This window comes from Erythrolamprus reginae, chromosome Z (assembly GCF_031021105.1).
Source record: "Erythrolamprus reginae isolate rEryReg1 chromosome Z, rEryReg1.hap1, whole genome shotgun sequence".
In the NCBI taxonomy this organism is placed as follows: Eukaryota; Metazoa; Chordata; class Lepidosauria; order Squamata; family Dipsadidae; genus Erythrolamprus; species Erythrolamprus reginae.
This window is the reverse complement of record NC_091963.1, coordinates 40,278,638-40,295,782: the sequence shown is the minus strand read 5'-3', so window position 1 is coordinate 40,295,782 and position 17,145 is coordinate 40,278,638. Positions and strand designations below refer to the sequence as shown.

At 37.0% G+C, this 17,145-nt stretch overlaps 1 protein-coding gene across 1 annotated transcript in view; it reads left to right on the top strand.

Moving 5' to 3' along the window:
• Positions 1–10,249, top strand: part of MEOX2 (mesenchyme homeobox 2) — a 70,155-nt gene extending 59,906 nt beyond the window's left edge. Inside the window, exon 3 of the mRNA XM_070730134.1 lies at positions 8,902–10,249. Within this exon, the coding sequence (XP_070586235.1) occupies positions 8,902–9,126 (225 nt within the window). The 3' untranslated portion in view covers positions 9,127–10,249. The remainder of the gene's footprint in view (positions 1–8,901) is intronic.
• Positions 10,250–17,145: the final 6,896 nt, after the last annotated feature.

Sequence of the window (17,145 nt, the reverse complement as noted above, 5' to 3'; positions counted from 1 at the left end):
TGTAAAAATACCTAAAGAAAAAAAAATACTTCATCCTACTATTGCTTACCAATTGGAGTTAGCACATATTAAAGAATATAAAGCACAATAATTCACTATTTAATTTATTTGCTGCTGTTCCATTTGATAGTTTAATAGATTTTTTTAAAAAAAATCAAATTATTAAACCACATTTCAAAACATACCAAACATGATAGCATTTTAAAAGATCTGGTTGAATGTTGAGCCTGAATTCATTTTTTAGAAATGAAGTTCTTCCATATTGTAGGAATTTTCTTCAACAGGTTGAATGAATTGGCTTCTGAAAGCAACACCATCTTTAAGAGTATTCTGCAGTTCCTAATACTTTAATACTGATATTACTTAATTTGATTTGAAAAATGTGGTTTTTGCAATTACTCAAACAGGCAAGTTTGGTACAGTGGTCAAGACATCAGACTGGAAACTAGAAAACTATGATCTAATCCAATTAGCTGACCTTGGACAAGTCACTTTTTTCAGACCTAAGAAAGGAGGTAATGGCAGACCACTTTCAATATCTTGCCAAGAAAATTATAGGAAATATCCAAGGCATTCACTAGGAATCAACACTGACCTAAAATAAAATGACCAGATTATAACCCCTGGAGAACACCATTGCTTGGGGGGGGGGGAGAGATTTGTGTGTGTGTGAAGAAGCCTGCCAGATATTTCTGGGGGAGGGAAGAAATATAAGAAAGGACCCTTACAGCAGAAGCCACATTGGAAACCCAGAAGCAAAGTGGAAAACAATCCGAAGAGAAAACAAGATAAAATGGTTAAGGGATGTTTTGAAAACTGTAGGACTGCTCATCCTTTTAAGAAACAACAACCCCAAAGTGCAGCCACTCCCAACTGCTGGAGCAAATGTGGGAAGGTGACTGCAGGAGGGAGGGGGGACAAAAAAGAGGGACAGGCAATGGCGGGGGTCACAGCGGTTACCATAGAAACTCACCAATGAGTGTGTCTATTTTGGCTGCCATTTTGTTCTCCCTGCCGTGAGCCTCAAAGGGGAGGCAGGAGGAAGCGACATCCCAGTACTCTTCAAAGGATTCCAGCACTTGCCTCTGAAGGGGCTGGGCCTACAAGTCACAGAATTCCTTGGTGAAGATGCTTAGGGTAAACTTTGGGAAGCGTAGATGTGGCAGGTTTTGGATGAAGGGACAGTTTATTATAAAGGTGCTGAGCTGGTAAGGTAAGGTGACCAGATGTCTCATTTTTTTAAAATCGGAACTTTTTAAAAATGCTGCGGGACGTGGGACAAATTGGTCAAAAGTGAGACTGTCCCCCCCCAAAGCGAGACATCTGGTCACCTTAACCTAAAGGCACATATACAAAATTGCTCTAATAATTAAGTTTATACTGGAATTAGAATGGAGAAAGGCTTCACTGATCTGTATGAAAGAAGTATTCATTTTTATCATGAGTTTATTCTTATGATTTCAATTTATTATTCCTGTTCCTAATGATGAGCTTCTATGGGTACGGTCAGGTACACAGAACCAGTAGAAAAATTTTGGGGTTTTTTTCTCTTTTTCTTTTTCTTTTTTTGTCTTCTGGGCTCTGGGTATGTTTTTCCTATAACAGTATATGAGGTTGAATGTGCATAATTTTAGAAGAGCTGTGCATGCGTGTGTGTACGTACACTTTATATTGTGTGCCTGTGTGTAATATGTATGTACATATATGCAGTGAAGGGCTTCCAAAAATTTTGCTACCACACTGTGGCCGTAGCTTATTCAGGATGCCCTGCATTTTCTTTCAACATCTTTCAGTGCAAATTGGGTGCTCTGGGGTGGTGCTCCATTTTTGCTACCCCACTGCGTTTCCCCCCCTCCAATCCGGGCAGTAGCCCACTCCTGCACACATGGCATATATACATAGAATTAAATAGTATATTTTGGATGTTCAGTAATAGTAAATGGATAGAGAAATTGTATCTCTTTGAGGGGAGGGGAGGCCAAGCAACCTAACTCTAACCCAAAACCTTGATGTGAGTGACATCAAGTTGGCCATCTTTAAGCCAATTATATGACCTATAAGCCAGCCTCCAGTAATATTATCGTCAAGCTACTCCCACTTGGTCACATGGTCAGCAAACCACACCCATAGTGTGGCAGTAAAAGTTTTTGCAGCCTTTCACTGGCCTGTCCATAAGACTCCCATAAAGCAAAATGTGGAAGCTCAGACTAAAGATATCTATACCAATAAAACATGTCATGTGTTCTACAGAATGTTACCTCCAGGCATGTGAACAGAATCAGGAGTAAGACCTTAAAGATCTTCCAAAAACCCAGGAGACTGGATGTCACAGGTGTCTCTGGGATGAGGATGTTCCATAGGGCCGGGGCTGCTGCAGAGAAGGTTTGTTTCCTTGGTGTAACAGGATGACAAGTTTAATTGAGAGAATTAAAAAGATGAATCTTAGACATGATTTGAAATAGGCAGTCTGTCAGATACTGCATTCCTATGCCATGGTTTAGTTGTCAGACTGATTTTTATACCACTTTTTGTCCCTGCCTCAATTACAAGGCTTTAAAGTCTTTCTCAACATGGACACTTGAGATCTTAAAGTTCAACCCTGTAACCTTAGGCAAGCAAAGCTTATATGAGCTATGGTCTTTCAACTTGTTTTCCTTTGGCTCAGAGTACAGTTCATAGTAAGGCAAGATTTATTAAACCAGGGTAGTAAACAGGGGTGGGCTATTGCCCATATGGTGGGGGAATGCAGTGAGGTAGTGAAAATGGAGCTTCACCCCCAAGCACCCAATTTGGACTGAAAGATGTTGAAATAAAATGCATAAGCCAGGCCCACAGTGTGGTAGTAAAAGTTTTGTTAGCCCTTCACTGGTAGTAAGCCAATGGCTCAACACTTGTGTGATGATGAGTCACAAATAAATCATATTATACTTTTGTGTCATGTGTGAATCTAACCTCTGTGTCAGCCTTGAAATCTAATACATAGGTTGGACAATTCAGTCTCTAAATTAGAGCTCTTACCCTTAAATTTCCTTCGTTAAATGGAAATCACTGAGACTAATGCCAAGGAAATAATAAATTAATTGACATTATTCATAGCCAGTTCTAATGGAAGTAAATGTGAATTAAAGGCGTTAGGGAGAAAGGGATTGTCTTATTTTACACAGAATGCCTTGATTTTGCCAAAAGACATCTAAATTTAGAGAGAGCTCAGATGGTTTAACTTATGCTTTCTTCCAGGCGTTGCTTGTATGTGGCCAACCTAGCTTCCCCTAGATTGACTTAGACTCCCTTAGGCTTACTCACTTCCTTAGACTAACCAACACTTGCCAATTTACACCTCTTTTTACATATGACCTTTGCAGTTTGGTCTATTATATTTCAAGCAATTTTATCTGTTTTTCCATTATTTTTCTGATTCTTCTACAAAAGACAATGACTGACATATATACACTCATGAGCAAAAAGAAAACTAAAGTCTGATTAGAACTGACCAGTCCAATTTTACTTCCTCTAGAGAGCATTGCCATAAAGGACTATTATTAAAAAATTGGCTGGACTTGCTCTCCCACTTCCATTTCCTTGAGTCCTCAGAGGGTCCTTGCCTTGATTCTTTTAACATATGTGGTTTGCTAGAGTGAATTCAGCTAAGATATTTTTGGCTGCCCTGTGTTTGCCCAACGCTACATATCAGCTCGGACGCATAGAACAATCCATAGTTCAATTAAAAACTCAGAGTCGCCCCTAGAGGAGGTGGCTGGCATATAAATATCATAAATATTTTTTTAAAAATTCATAGTATTTGCTATTTTATATGCATGATTATATTTGACATTAGTTTACTCATGTTTACATTCTATTTCAGGCTATTTTTCTTGCCTTATTTAAATTTCTCAGATATACAGAACATTATTTTTCCTTTCTCATTAACCCACACTTCCTTAAAAGTTGCAAAACTGAACACATCTGCTATTTCTTTTATCTTAGTAATAGGCTATGATCATCTATTTCTAAACATAATTAAGGTTGAAATTTAGCAACTGATTAATCTGAGAGCTATTTAGTTTGACCAGGCATCTGTCCTTTTGTATTATTTCCAACTTCACTGTGAAAAATACAAGTTGATCTTATACTCTTTTGTGATAGAATTCATGGATGTGTCTTAGATTTCCGTCAATAAAGCCTCATAACATTTTAGAGTCTCCAGTTTAGAATATTTGGGGGACGGGGCTACATTTTGACATAATGGAAGATTGTTGCTATTTTTGTATTGTCAGTTTTTGTTTCCACTAGAATTCCACTTAACTTAACAATCATTAATAGGACCAGAATTTCCTAAGCAAAGTTGTTAAGTGAGTCACACATAATTTTAAAATCATTATGTTATGGTTGTTAAATGAATCATTGCAGTTAAGTTAAACATATGTTCACTCCCACCCCACACTTATTGGAAGCTGGCTGAAAAGGTAATAAACAATCATATGGCCTCAGCATGCTGCAATTATTTTCAACACATGCCAATTGTCTGATGTTAATGCTGTGATGTTCATAAGTCCAAGTCATAAGTCACTTTTTTCAAGGCCATTGTAAGTTAGAATGATTCCTAAATAAATGGTTCTTAGTTGAGGACTACATGTGCTGAATAAGGATATAAGATTTCCATGTATCATAGGGACAGTAGAATAGTTAATTTTTTTATTTCATTGGCTCATTTCTCAGCATGCTAAAGATAATTTTTTTGCTACATGGTTCATTTTATAGAATATTGTATATATTCTATTAATTGCATTCTGAGAAGATAGGCAGGTCTAGAAATAAGGCACTAGGCTACAAACCAATAAATTGAGTTCTAATCCTACCTTTGGCATTAAAGCCAGCTGAGTGATTTTGGACCAGTCATTGTCTCTGAGACCCCGACATGACGTTTGGACAATAAGCTGCTTGTCAATTCCTGTGACAACCGGCGGATTAATACTTGGTTGATCTAAATGAAAAAGCAGATTTGTACTTGCAAGAAAATGTTAAGAAGAAAACAACTATAACCTGAGAAGTTTCAATAAAACATACGGTATATGATGTCATTTTGGACAAAAGTGTATACACCAACATACCTTTGATTTCTAATTGCTATATATATATATATATTCAAAGGAAAGACAAGTGTGTATATACAAAACAGCAAATAAATACAGTAAAAAGGTGGTTCAGAAAATCCACTTTTTCCATCTTATCAATTTAGAGCTAATATTCCAACTGAAATCCTTCCTTTGTCCAATAAATATTTTCATATAAAAGATTTGTACGGGTAGTCAACAACTAACAACAACAACTAACAAATATTTGCTTAGTGACTGTTTGAAAATTCAGTAGTGCTGAAAAAATGACTTTAACTGTCTTCACACTGTCATGGTCACATCATCAAAACCCACATACTTGTGTATTGTGATGATTATAGTATTTTGGGATCATTTACTGTTGCCAACAGGAAAAATCAATGGAGGAGGCCATATTCACTTAACAGTTATATGATTCACTTAATGACCATGGTAATATGCTTAATGATCCCAACAAAAAGGTTAAAAAGTTAAAGCCATATCACTTAACAACTGCTTCGCTTACCAATGAAAGTTCCAGTCCCAATTATGATTGTAAGTAGAGGACTACCTGTATATGTGTTTGTATATTTAATGCAATATATGTGGCTGAGATGCCCGTTAAATGCCACACTTCAGAAATGGACAGACCAGGAAATAAAAACAATGAAATTAGTAACATTGTTTATTAGCAATAAGCTTTATGTATTGTTTTGCACAACTATCCTCTCCTCTCTTCTCCTCTCCTATCCTACCCTATCCTATTCCATCCCATCCTGACCCTACTTTAATCTACCTTAACCTACTCTATTCTACCCTATCTTTTATATTTTCCTCTCTTCCTTCCTCTCTTCTTCTCTCCCCTTCTCTTTCTCCTTCTCCCTCTCCTCTCCATCCCATTCCTATCTCCTTAGGAGTAACATATTATATTCTTATCATTTCCTATCTGCTTCTCTCCCTTATCTCCTATCCTATTTCCTATCACCTATGTTATTCTGTTCTGTTCTGTCCCATTCTGTCTAGTCTCACTTCACCCCCCTCACCCCATCCCATTTCATCCCATCCCATCTCCTCCTTCTGATTCACAGTCTCATTGTTTGTGGAGGAGGAAATTATGTCTTCATGTCAGATTAATACAGCATGTAGAGATAGATAGATAGATAGATAGATAGATAGATAGATAGATAGATAGATAGATAGATAGATAGATAGATACAAATGTCTCCTCCACTTCTACAAACATATTTATTCATTTATGGATGTATGCATAAACTAATTTAAAAAAGGATTTGATAAAATACCAACAATCAACCCATAGTTTACTAAATTCACTGATTTTACATCAACAAAATCATCCCAAGCATTATAGTTAATGCAAGTGGTATTAGCTAACACATCAACATTTTACTAAAAACAATTCATTGTAAAAAGTGACATGAATAATTTACCCAAAGAAATACATGAAGATGACAAGCAATATATGAATCTTTTGACAGCTAGTGTAACAGTATTTCTTCACATCAGAACAGCTATCAGATAAACACATGACTCCTACTTTCGGCTCTGGCAAGCTCTATAGAAGAAATGTGTTCAGCATGGTGGTGAAGTTTTTTTTACTAATCTGAAATCACTATGCCCAATTTTTAGATGCTTAAGGTAGTCTAGTTACAATAGCAGCCTGAACCTAAATAAGTGAATTAAACAACTTTAAAATTAAAGTTAATTTTTTTTAATTTTTAATAGAATTTTAATGAATTTTCAAAATGTATTCTTGATCTATATACATTTCACGAATATAAAATATGACTTTGGAATATAGAAATATTGTGGTTCTTCAGCTCACATACAATGCATCATGCTCTAAAAGTCCTTGAGATTGCTTTTTTAAATCTCTGAAACATGTATAATTAGCTATAACCAGGGATATGACAATTTTCCCCTTTCCACAAGTTTCCACTGTGCAGAATTTTCTATCCAGCCGTTTCTCCCTTAAGAATGACATATTCTGGATTTCCCTTGACCACAGTATAAATAATATATATTTAAGAATAATAAGACTGTCTGCTTTTAGGGGTGCAAATGAATGTCTGTGCTCCAACACTTTATAACCGTGGTGAGCTAATCTGTTACTTACTGAACGGTGGTGAAACTAATATTAATAATGGCACGTTGGTTCACTTTGGCAGAAATCCCAATAGGATCTTGGAACACTTTTCAATCCTCAGATGACTCAAATGTATTTTATAAATTCTTGCTAATAAATACAATGCTTGCAACACCAGACAACCACTTGAAAACTATAAATATACAAATGGAAGCCCACAGAAATAGTTAAATAAAAAATGTATTCAGATTGACTTATTTTAAATTCAGTTTTCTGTTACCAATCTAAGGTTTTAAGCTACATATCCTTGGCAAGGCTTCTAACAGGAAATAGCCATGCAATTTTATAAATACAGTAATACCTCATGATACGAACTTAATTGGTGCAAGGAGGAGGTTCGTAAGACGAAAGGTTCGTAAGACGAAACATTGTTTCCCATAGGAAACAATGTAAAGTCAATTAATCCGTGCAACCAAAAAACCCCCCGCAAAAAAACGGCTTTCGGCGATTGCTGGGAAGCCGCGCGGCTGTTTTAAAAGGTGACAGCCGGCCTGGGGGGCTTGCCAGCACCCCCCTGAACCCGGGTTCAGGGTTCAAGGGGGTGCTGGCAAGCCCCCCAGGCCGGCTGCGACCTTTTAAAACACCCGCGCCGCTTACTAGCTGTCTCCTGAAGCCGAACTTCCGCGTTTGGCTTCAGGAGACAGCTGGGAAGCGGCGCGGCTGTTTTAAAAGGTCGCAGCCGGCCTGGGGGGCTTCCCAGCAACCTCCCGAACCGAACCCGGGGTTCAGCAAAATTTTGCCTCTTCTTACGAACTTTGTTCGAGTTATGAACCGGCGTTCGGGAGGCTTCTGGGAAGCCCCGCCGCCCGGCTGTCACCTTTTAAAACAGCCGCGCAGCTTCCCAGCAGTCTCCGAACGCCGGTTCGTAACTCGAAAAAAGTTCGTAAGAAGAGGCAAATTTTTTCTGAACCCTGGGTTCGTATCACGAGTTGTTCGTAAGACGAGGGGTTTGTATCTTGAGGTACCACTGTATTTCCTAATAGATGCAATAGTTGCAATAGCATAAAACCACTTGAAAACTATAAACACATAAGTACAAGAACCTCTATACAATAAGAATTTATTCACTATGACTTTATCCTAAATAGTTTCTTCCAGTGCATTTTCATAGGATACCATATGCTGAGCTGGTTGAAGAAAAGTACCTCTTATTGCTTTGACACCAAGTTCTGACAATTTGGTCTAGTGGTTAAGGTGCTGGCCTACGAACCAGGAGATCATGAGTTCCAGTCCTTCCCTAAGGATGAAAAACCAGCTAGGTGGCTTTGGATCAGTCAATCTCTTTCAGTCCAACCCACCTCACAAGGTTGTTGTGGGGAAAATAGGAAGAGGACGGAGTATTAGGTATGTTCATTGCCTTGCATTATTTATAAACAATAGTAAAGATAAGATAAAAAACAAGTAAAGGTTTCTTTTCTCTTTTCAACAGGACATAAGGACCAACTGATAGCTCTTACCAGAGATCTGAGTGGATCTTTTGAATATATCCCAGAAATTAGTCATAGGCCCATCAAGCCCTAGGGCCATAGGTTGCTTATTGTCTATTTTAAGCAATTAAAAACATAAGGAGTGAGCTTTTTCCCCTGATAAGAGATGTATGGCCATTTACTGATGGTATTCTTGTTTGTTTGCATGTTCTGATTAAAGGTAAAAGTATGGTTCCAGAACAGACGGATGAAATGGAAACGGGTAAAAGGAGGGCAACAGGGAGCTGCAGCCCGAGAGAAAGAATTGGTAAACGTGAAAAAAGGCACTCTACTCCCATCAGAACTTTCTGGCATTGGTGCTGCCAGTCTCCAACATACAGGGGACTCCCTGGCAAATGACGACAGCCACGACAGTGATCATAGCTCTGAGCATGCACACTTATGATAAGGCAGGAAGGAATCCTAGATCTGTTCTCAGGAAAGCCATGTTTAACACAGCGAGCTTATGTGAACATTGATGTATGCAAGTGACTGACTTTCTGACAATCAAAATGAAAGTAACTTAGGACTTATTATTTTTGCTACTCTTCAACTGTTATTACTATTTGTGCTTAGATTCAGTGATTACCAAGCCTCCCATGTGCCTTGTGAGTAGAAGCAGGAGATACATTTGCTTTTCAACATTCCAGATTCACTCCTCCTTTCAGTGACAATGGAGCAGATACTGTTGCTTTAGCTTGCATCAAACAATGACTTTGCTTTCCACACAGTGTTAACAGAAACACTGTCTCAAAAGGATAAGAATTGTATTTTAACTCTGTATATATCTACTTTTCATTTTTACTTTTCACTCATTCTTAGCAGTGCATTCATATTAGCTGACTGCAATAGTCACTCATGAAAATAAATGGCTTTTTAAAATCTCTTTTTTTTTGTTTTGTGTTTCAGAGTTATAGAATACCTGCAGACATTTGCATTCACATAACAAGTAGTATAAATGAGTCTGCTAATTGAAATTCTTATACCACAGACAAAACAAATTTTATGTTGCATTAACTATCAACTGCTGCTAGTAGGAAATTATTAAGCCTTGTTCCTCAAACTTTCTTACTTTATAACAGCAAAGGTATTTTTTAAAAAGAAGAATCATGCCTATTATGAAAAGAAACTACATCTTAACTAATAATTAGAATTTATTACTACAATAATATAACAGGCATATGATTCTTATTGCTGGATATAATTCAGAATAGTACCAGTACATCTAATAAAGCTGCTTCAAAATGAATTGTGAACAGTATTTTCTTACAAATCAGAAAGTTGTTATCTTCCATTATTTTGTGTTAGTAATCAGGTATTAATTTTCCAATATTAAGTATTCAAATTAAGGCAAAGTTCTCTGTGTAATGATCAAGTTTATTATGTGTATAGAACACAAAAAATAAGGATATTTTCTCCCATCTTTTAAGCTTTTGTGTATATACAATGAAATAGTAACAAACCAAAATTTTAAAGAAAACATTGATTGTACTTTGTAAAGGAAATGCTTAATAAATGTTCCTTTTGAATAAGATGTGTTCTTCTTTAGAGTTTCATGGTCAACTCAAAATATTAGAACCATAATATTCTCTATGGTACCTGTGTTTGCATTGTACAAATTGGGCACTTCATATTGGATAAAGCTTTTACCTTGACACATTGGGGAAATTCTTTCCTCTAATAAGAAAAAAGCAATCCAAAGGAAGACTTTTGCCAACAACAACATGGACTATGCTAAACTATTTTCCAAAGTTTCAGACAACTGAGGAATTGATATTTTTCTTGCACCTACTTTCTGGAAATGGAAAGAGAGAAATGGCAACTTTAAAATATGATGTAAATTAAAGAATCATATATTATGATCACAAATATTTGAAAAGACATAAGCCACCCAATACTTTAAAAGAAAATACATTTTAATAAATATTACATGTAATTTAACACTAATAATAATCTTATCTCATCATAGAACTTGTCAGAAGAATAATTTGGGGTTTCAACTTGAGCTATGGTTCTGCAATAATAAATAAAAATGAGATCCAGACAGTTTTGAAGAAGAAACATTTATTCCTAAAAGCAAAGATTTTGCTTTTAGGGATAGCTGCAAAGAAATGGGGTATAGCAACCCAGTTTTTATAGGGGAGCTTGTCCTGGGAATGGAAATATCAATATGCTTATTTTAGGATGACACCTGAGGGGTGTGTGTGTGTATGTTTGTGTGTGTGATGTTTCTTTGTAAACATGGTGGGAAACCTAATTTAATTAACTCTATTTGAGTTTACAGACCTTATCCTTCGATGTGTATTTTAGGATTAGTTAATTTATTGGAGATTTATGGAGGTTTGAGTAAAATATTTCTCCCATTTTGCTATTTTTGATTAATTTAGTTTCATCTTGACTGTCCATTAGTGGAGATGCTGATTCTAAGTCCTTTATGGATTCTGTTAAGGTTTTTAAGAAAGATGGAAACAGTATAAAAATAATATATATATTGATATAAAACTTCTTACACTCTTCTGTTTAGGAAGAGTGGTTCATTAATTAACATTGTTAGAGATAAAAAGCAACATCTCTGCAATCCTATGTTCTATGAACTGAAAAATTATTTTGGGTGGAAAATAACTTGAAATTGTCAATGTAAGACCAATTATCACACTCTTATTATAGCCAGTTGCAACAGAGGCAGAATGAAAACACGAACACAAGAGCTGAAAGAAACTGGTCACTTTATTGTTTAAACATATTAAATAACTGATTATAAACTAATAATCAGGACCCGTGGAAGCCAATAATAAAACGGGGCGGAAATTCCTGATGTTAACATTCCTGGGCAACTATGGGCATAGCTCCTTGCCTATTCAGGTGAGGGGTCAAACCCATCACCATGTTTTAGGTCAACGCTCACAGGGGATGTAGGAGGGGCTCACCATCCCATCCCCATCCAAGGAAAGGGTCAGGTGAGTCCCAAGGGCATCCCTCCTCCAATTGCTCAGGCAGGTCACCGCCCGGAATTCCTGGTGAGGGGCCGCCCATCACCTCCCAAAAGATGCCCTAAAGGAGAACGCACAGTTGCTACTGCTGCCCCTTTCCACCCCTTACCTGCCAATCCCCAGTGACCAAAGGGATAAGCCAATTGTAACCAGATTGAAACTAAAGAGCGCCACACCCCCTAACCAGTCCATCCTCACTCTCCAGTGTGAAGTAGGTGAAAAAATGGCCGCAATAAATGTTGAGACCATTAAAAATTCCTACTTGGCCCCTGAGAAGCACATTGCGAAATAGAGGAGGGCGGGTGACAGCTTGGTTGAAAAGGAGAAGGCTTCCCCTGCACAGCCCTATTTATAGGATTCACAGAGCATGCCCCCAGCTATCAAAAGTAGCTTCGGCCGGCTGCATTACTGGATCGCCCCTTATTGGGCAATCAGCACACCCCCAGCTGGCAAAACAACTTTGGCTGGTTGCCTAGCAACCAGCCGAAGCCTTGGGGAAAGTGGTTGCATTGCCTGCTGTCAGGCAAGCAGACCCACCCCCTGGCCCAGGCGAAGCCTCAGCTGGTTGCCGGGGGTAACTAGGAGATCACGTGCTATCTCGTGCGATCTTCCCATGCTGGCACAAGCCAGCAGCAGCTTTTTTCCTCTTGGCCCCCTCACAATTCCAGCCACCTGATTAATCGGCTGGCTGTTCATTTTTCTGTAGCTTTTCCTGGAGTTTCATTAGAGGGGGAAGTCATTTATAGTCTTGTTTCACCCATATGCACTGCTGACATCAAGTACATCAATAATAACATGATATGAGATGCTCTGAGTCTTCGGAGAGAGGTGGCATACAAATCCAATAAATAAATAAACAGCATATAAGAGCATGCCAATAATTACAGGCATACAAATGAATACCCAATTTTGTCCCACCATAACCCCTCTTTCATGAGTCCTAGTATAAATCCAATCAATTCTATTGCTCTTTAGCGATGATGACAATCTGGTAGGTTATTCTTTGTATCTGTGGTGATCAACAAAAAGAGATTCAATAGGACATCAGGTGAGTTGTTTGGTTGGTGAAAGCTAACCAAATCCAATGCTGTTTCATTTCAGTAGCTTGGACAATTTTTCCTGAAGTGGCTGCAGATTTTCCCATTAGAGTCTACTGATAGTTACAATTGTTAACATTATTGTGAAGAAGCCAGGGTTCCATTAAGAAATTGAGGTTCAAGATGGCTTAATTTCAAAGTAGCTTCAACTTCCATGATCAGTGGGCATGGATTAGCAAAAGAATACTTGAAAAATGATAAGTGCTGTAACTAATTTGGGCTTTTTGCAACCTCAGAATCTGGTAAGTCTCCTGTCTTGGGCCTTAGTCCTGTTGCCACCCATACTATGATAAGACAATTTGCATTCTGCTATATTCAAGTATTTAAGGCAAGACTTGAATGGTCTTTTACTTGTAGTGTAAAGGTGTCTAATGCTTTCTTGTTTCTTAATAAATACCCAGCATAAAATCTTGCAAAGCTGGGCAAGTACAAAAGAATATATTTATTTCTTGTATTGCTTCCAAAGCTAAGAATTCTTTTCATATTTCAGATAGGCTATTGTTTAACCAAATTCTGTTTTCGCACCTACCTTTTTATCCTTGCCAGATGCTATGTTAAGGGACAAAGATGAAACCCAGTAAATTGCTTTCTTGACCTATTTAGGATTTTTTTTAAAGGTAATACTCAAGTAAAAGGTAAAAAAAAAAAGTTATACACCTTTAGATATTTTTCTTACTGCCCCACATGGAGTCAACAATGCTGAAATATTCCTGAGTAAGATAGTTGATGGATTTACTGATAGAGGGTGGAATGCAAATTTGTCTTGGAGACCACACAGCACATTAAGCATTTTAGGCAACAGTATGCATATTAAGCAACAATAGTTGGGAAAGCAAAAATGTGCTTTTTCCAATGGCTGAGAGAAAATGACTTGCCCAAAGTCACCAAACTGACTTTCATGGCTGAGGTAAGGCTTGAATGTACATTCTTCTTCTTTCTAACTTTGAGTTTTAGTCCCTAAACCTTGGCCTGTGGCACACTACTGGCTGCTGCCTATTTGAAATTGGGTCATGCAAGTGGGTGAATGCTTGTGAAAGCAGCAAACACTTCAGAAGTGGGTTCCTCCTGTTTTGGAGTGGTTCTATAAAATGGGTAGCAGTAATTTTCCACACTTATCAAACCAGGAGCAATAGCCAGCTGGCCACACCCCCAAACTGGCTCTCTGATTTTCTCTGATTTTTTCCTGATTGTCATCACATTTTTTTTTGCTTTTAAGAGAAAGGAAAACAAGTTAAAACTCATTTAGCAACAACTAGTGTCATCTTTGTAGTTTCAAATGCATTATTTAGGATACATCCATATTAAAATACATCAATCACTTAAATTTTACTACACAGCATATGCTAGCTTCAGATCTTCTGAATCTCAGTTTTTAAACTTTCGTATTACTTTCCATATCCAGTATATGTTTTTTTCCTGCTTCTTCTCTCTTTGCTGTTTAGACTACTCTTCTAAAACGTCCTTTCTCAAACTCCCCTTCTACATATAGTTAGAAATCATTAACTTTCTTACAAGCAAAGCTTATACATTTTTGAAAATCAAAGCTGTAAACAGGCAACTGTGCTTATATATACATTCCACCAGTGAAGGGCTGCAAAAATTTTTACTACCATACTGTGGGCATGGTTTATTTTGTGGGTGTGGCTTGCTGGCCATGCGCCCAGGTGGGAGTGGCTTGATGATCACGTGATGGGGGTGGTTTAAAGGCTTAGTGGCCAATTTGACGTCACTCACGTCAAGGGTTAGAGTTAGGGTGCCTGGCCTTAAAAATTACCCTATTTACTAGGGTAAAAATTACTCTATTTACTATTATTTACTATGCCCCGACCCTCTGGAATCAACTCTCCCCGGAGATTAGAACTGCCCCCACCCTCCTTGCCTTTCGCAATCTCCTCAAAACCCACCTCTGTCGTCGGGCATGGGGAAATTGATTCCCCTGGGTCGTTTACGCTTTATGTATGGTCTGTATGAGATGCATGATTGTTTTTTATATTAAGGGTTTTAAATTGTTTTAATGTAGTGGATTTGTACTGCTTCTTGTTATGAGCCGCTCCGAGTCTCCGGAGAGGGGCGGCATACAAATCTAATAAATAATAAATAATAATAATAACATCCAAAATAAACTGTTTATGTACATATGTCATGTGTGTAAATACATATTACACCCAGGCACACAAAAATATACATTATCTACTGTATAAATTGAATGTGTATGTACACACACACACACACACATGCACACATAGCTCTTCTAAAATTATACACATTTAACCTCATTTATTGTGATAGGAAAAACATACCCAGAGCCCAGAAGGGAAATAAAGAAAAATTGATAATTTTTCTATCAGTTCTGCTCATCCCAAATTCTATAGCTAAAAGTCTGTAAGAATTCTCAGTCATCCAGGTCATGGTTGTCCCAAAACTGCTTTTTCAGGAGTCAACTGGACTTTCTTATTTTTTCTTTAAAGACATTTCACTTCTCATCCATTTATTTAATGACAATCCAAAATTATAATTGCACTGAAAAAGTGACTTATGATCCCCTTTCATATTTATAACCATTGCAGTATCCCTATGGTCAGGTAATCAAAATTTAGACTCTTGGCAGCTGACACTTATTTATAATTGTTGCAATGTCCCAGCTCATTTGATCAACTCTTGTGACTTTTAAAGAAGCAAAGTCAACGGGTAAGCCAGAATCACTTAACCACCTTGTTACTGACTTAACAATTGAAATGATTTACTTAACAACCGTGGCAAAAAAAGGTTATAAAATGGGGCAAAATTCACTTACAGGCTGTCTTATTTAGCAATGGGAATTTTGGGCTCAACTGTGACCGTAATTTGAGGACTACCTGTAGAAGTTTATTTAGAGAAGTACACTGAATTTCACAATCTGGTTCATGGGCTGTCATTTTAAAAATGCAGAGTTGTTTCGTGTTAGTGGGCTTTCTTGATTGATCAGTCAAATAGTGTGTGTAATATGTGCCATTTCTTAGTAGTTTTGTACTGAAATATTCTGTCTTTTCAATTGCTTTATTCTTCTATTTTACATTACCTTCCTTTTTGTATGGCTTGGACTTACCAGATGGTGCAGGATCATTATGCCAAAATAACCCAGCTTATTTTGATAAATAACATGTAATTTTTAAAATTATATCTCCATCCAGTTACCCCATAACAATATGCTATAATAATATAATATCATTTAAAATGAATGTTATATTACTTAGGGTTTGGGTTTAGACTAATACTAGGAAGATACAAGTTGAAACACACATTTAATCGTGAAAATTCATGGTCTGATATTGGCCAGACTCTCTCACACTAACCCAGCTCTCAGATATGTTGAAGTATGGATAACATTGGAAGAAAAATTGAATTGCTTGAAGGATAATCTCTAAAGGGGGAACATACATTTATGTAATCCATTTCACTTCTAGTTTTAGGAATACCTTTCTTGTCTTTGATTATTAAAGTATTTCTCTGTGATCTTTAATCAGTTGCTCCAAGGTCATGCCTCTTATGAACTTACAATAGTACCATGTCTCCATGGGACTGTAGAAAACCTCTTACTACAAGCGTCGTCTACAAAATACATGCATCTATATATTTGGAATAAAGAAACAGATGTAACTAATATTTTGTCTCTACAAATCAGATTTTTAAACATATAAATGTATTTGACATAATCAGATGACAATTTTATCCATTTTAATGCATTGCACATATTTCAGCCACATCATGGTTCTGTGAGTTTTATGCAGTTAAATTTTGGCCAAGCAGCTGCAAAAGTCCTCCATTAGTACTAGTTCCTAATCTTAATTAGGCAGATGAATGCACTATGCCGCCTATGCCAGCTATGTAAATCTATATGTTTGGATTCTACTCTATTTAATGATGAAATTTCATTTTTAAAAAAGTTTAATATTGAACTTGATCTTCTCTTCCTTTCTTGACAAAGAAAAACAGAACAAGTTAAGAACAAAATATTAGTCCAAGACTTTGTGCTGAATTTTCTGAATTTTTTCCAGTTGAGTCTCTTGGATCAATATATATTTTGGATCTGTACAAACAACCCATACATACAATGAAGGATCAGCTTGAGATCTGAAGCAATATTTAATAGTTGCAGAATATAGTATTTATGGATTTTTTTTCCATAGAAGATTTGTGTATATAATTGGTAGTGACCTTAAATAATAACAACAAAAGGCTTTGCTGAGGATAAACAGAGAACAAGGTTCCTAAGTTCTGGCAGCTATGTTCCTAATAGAGTTAAAACACACACACAGAGAGAGAGATACAAAGGCTCAAGACTTCCATCTGGATGAACTT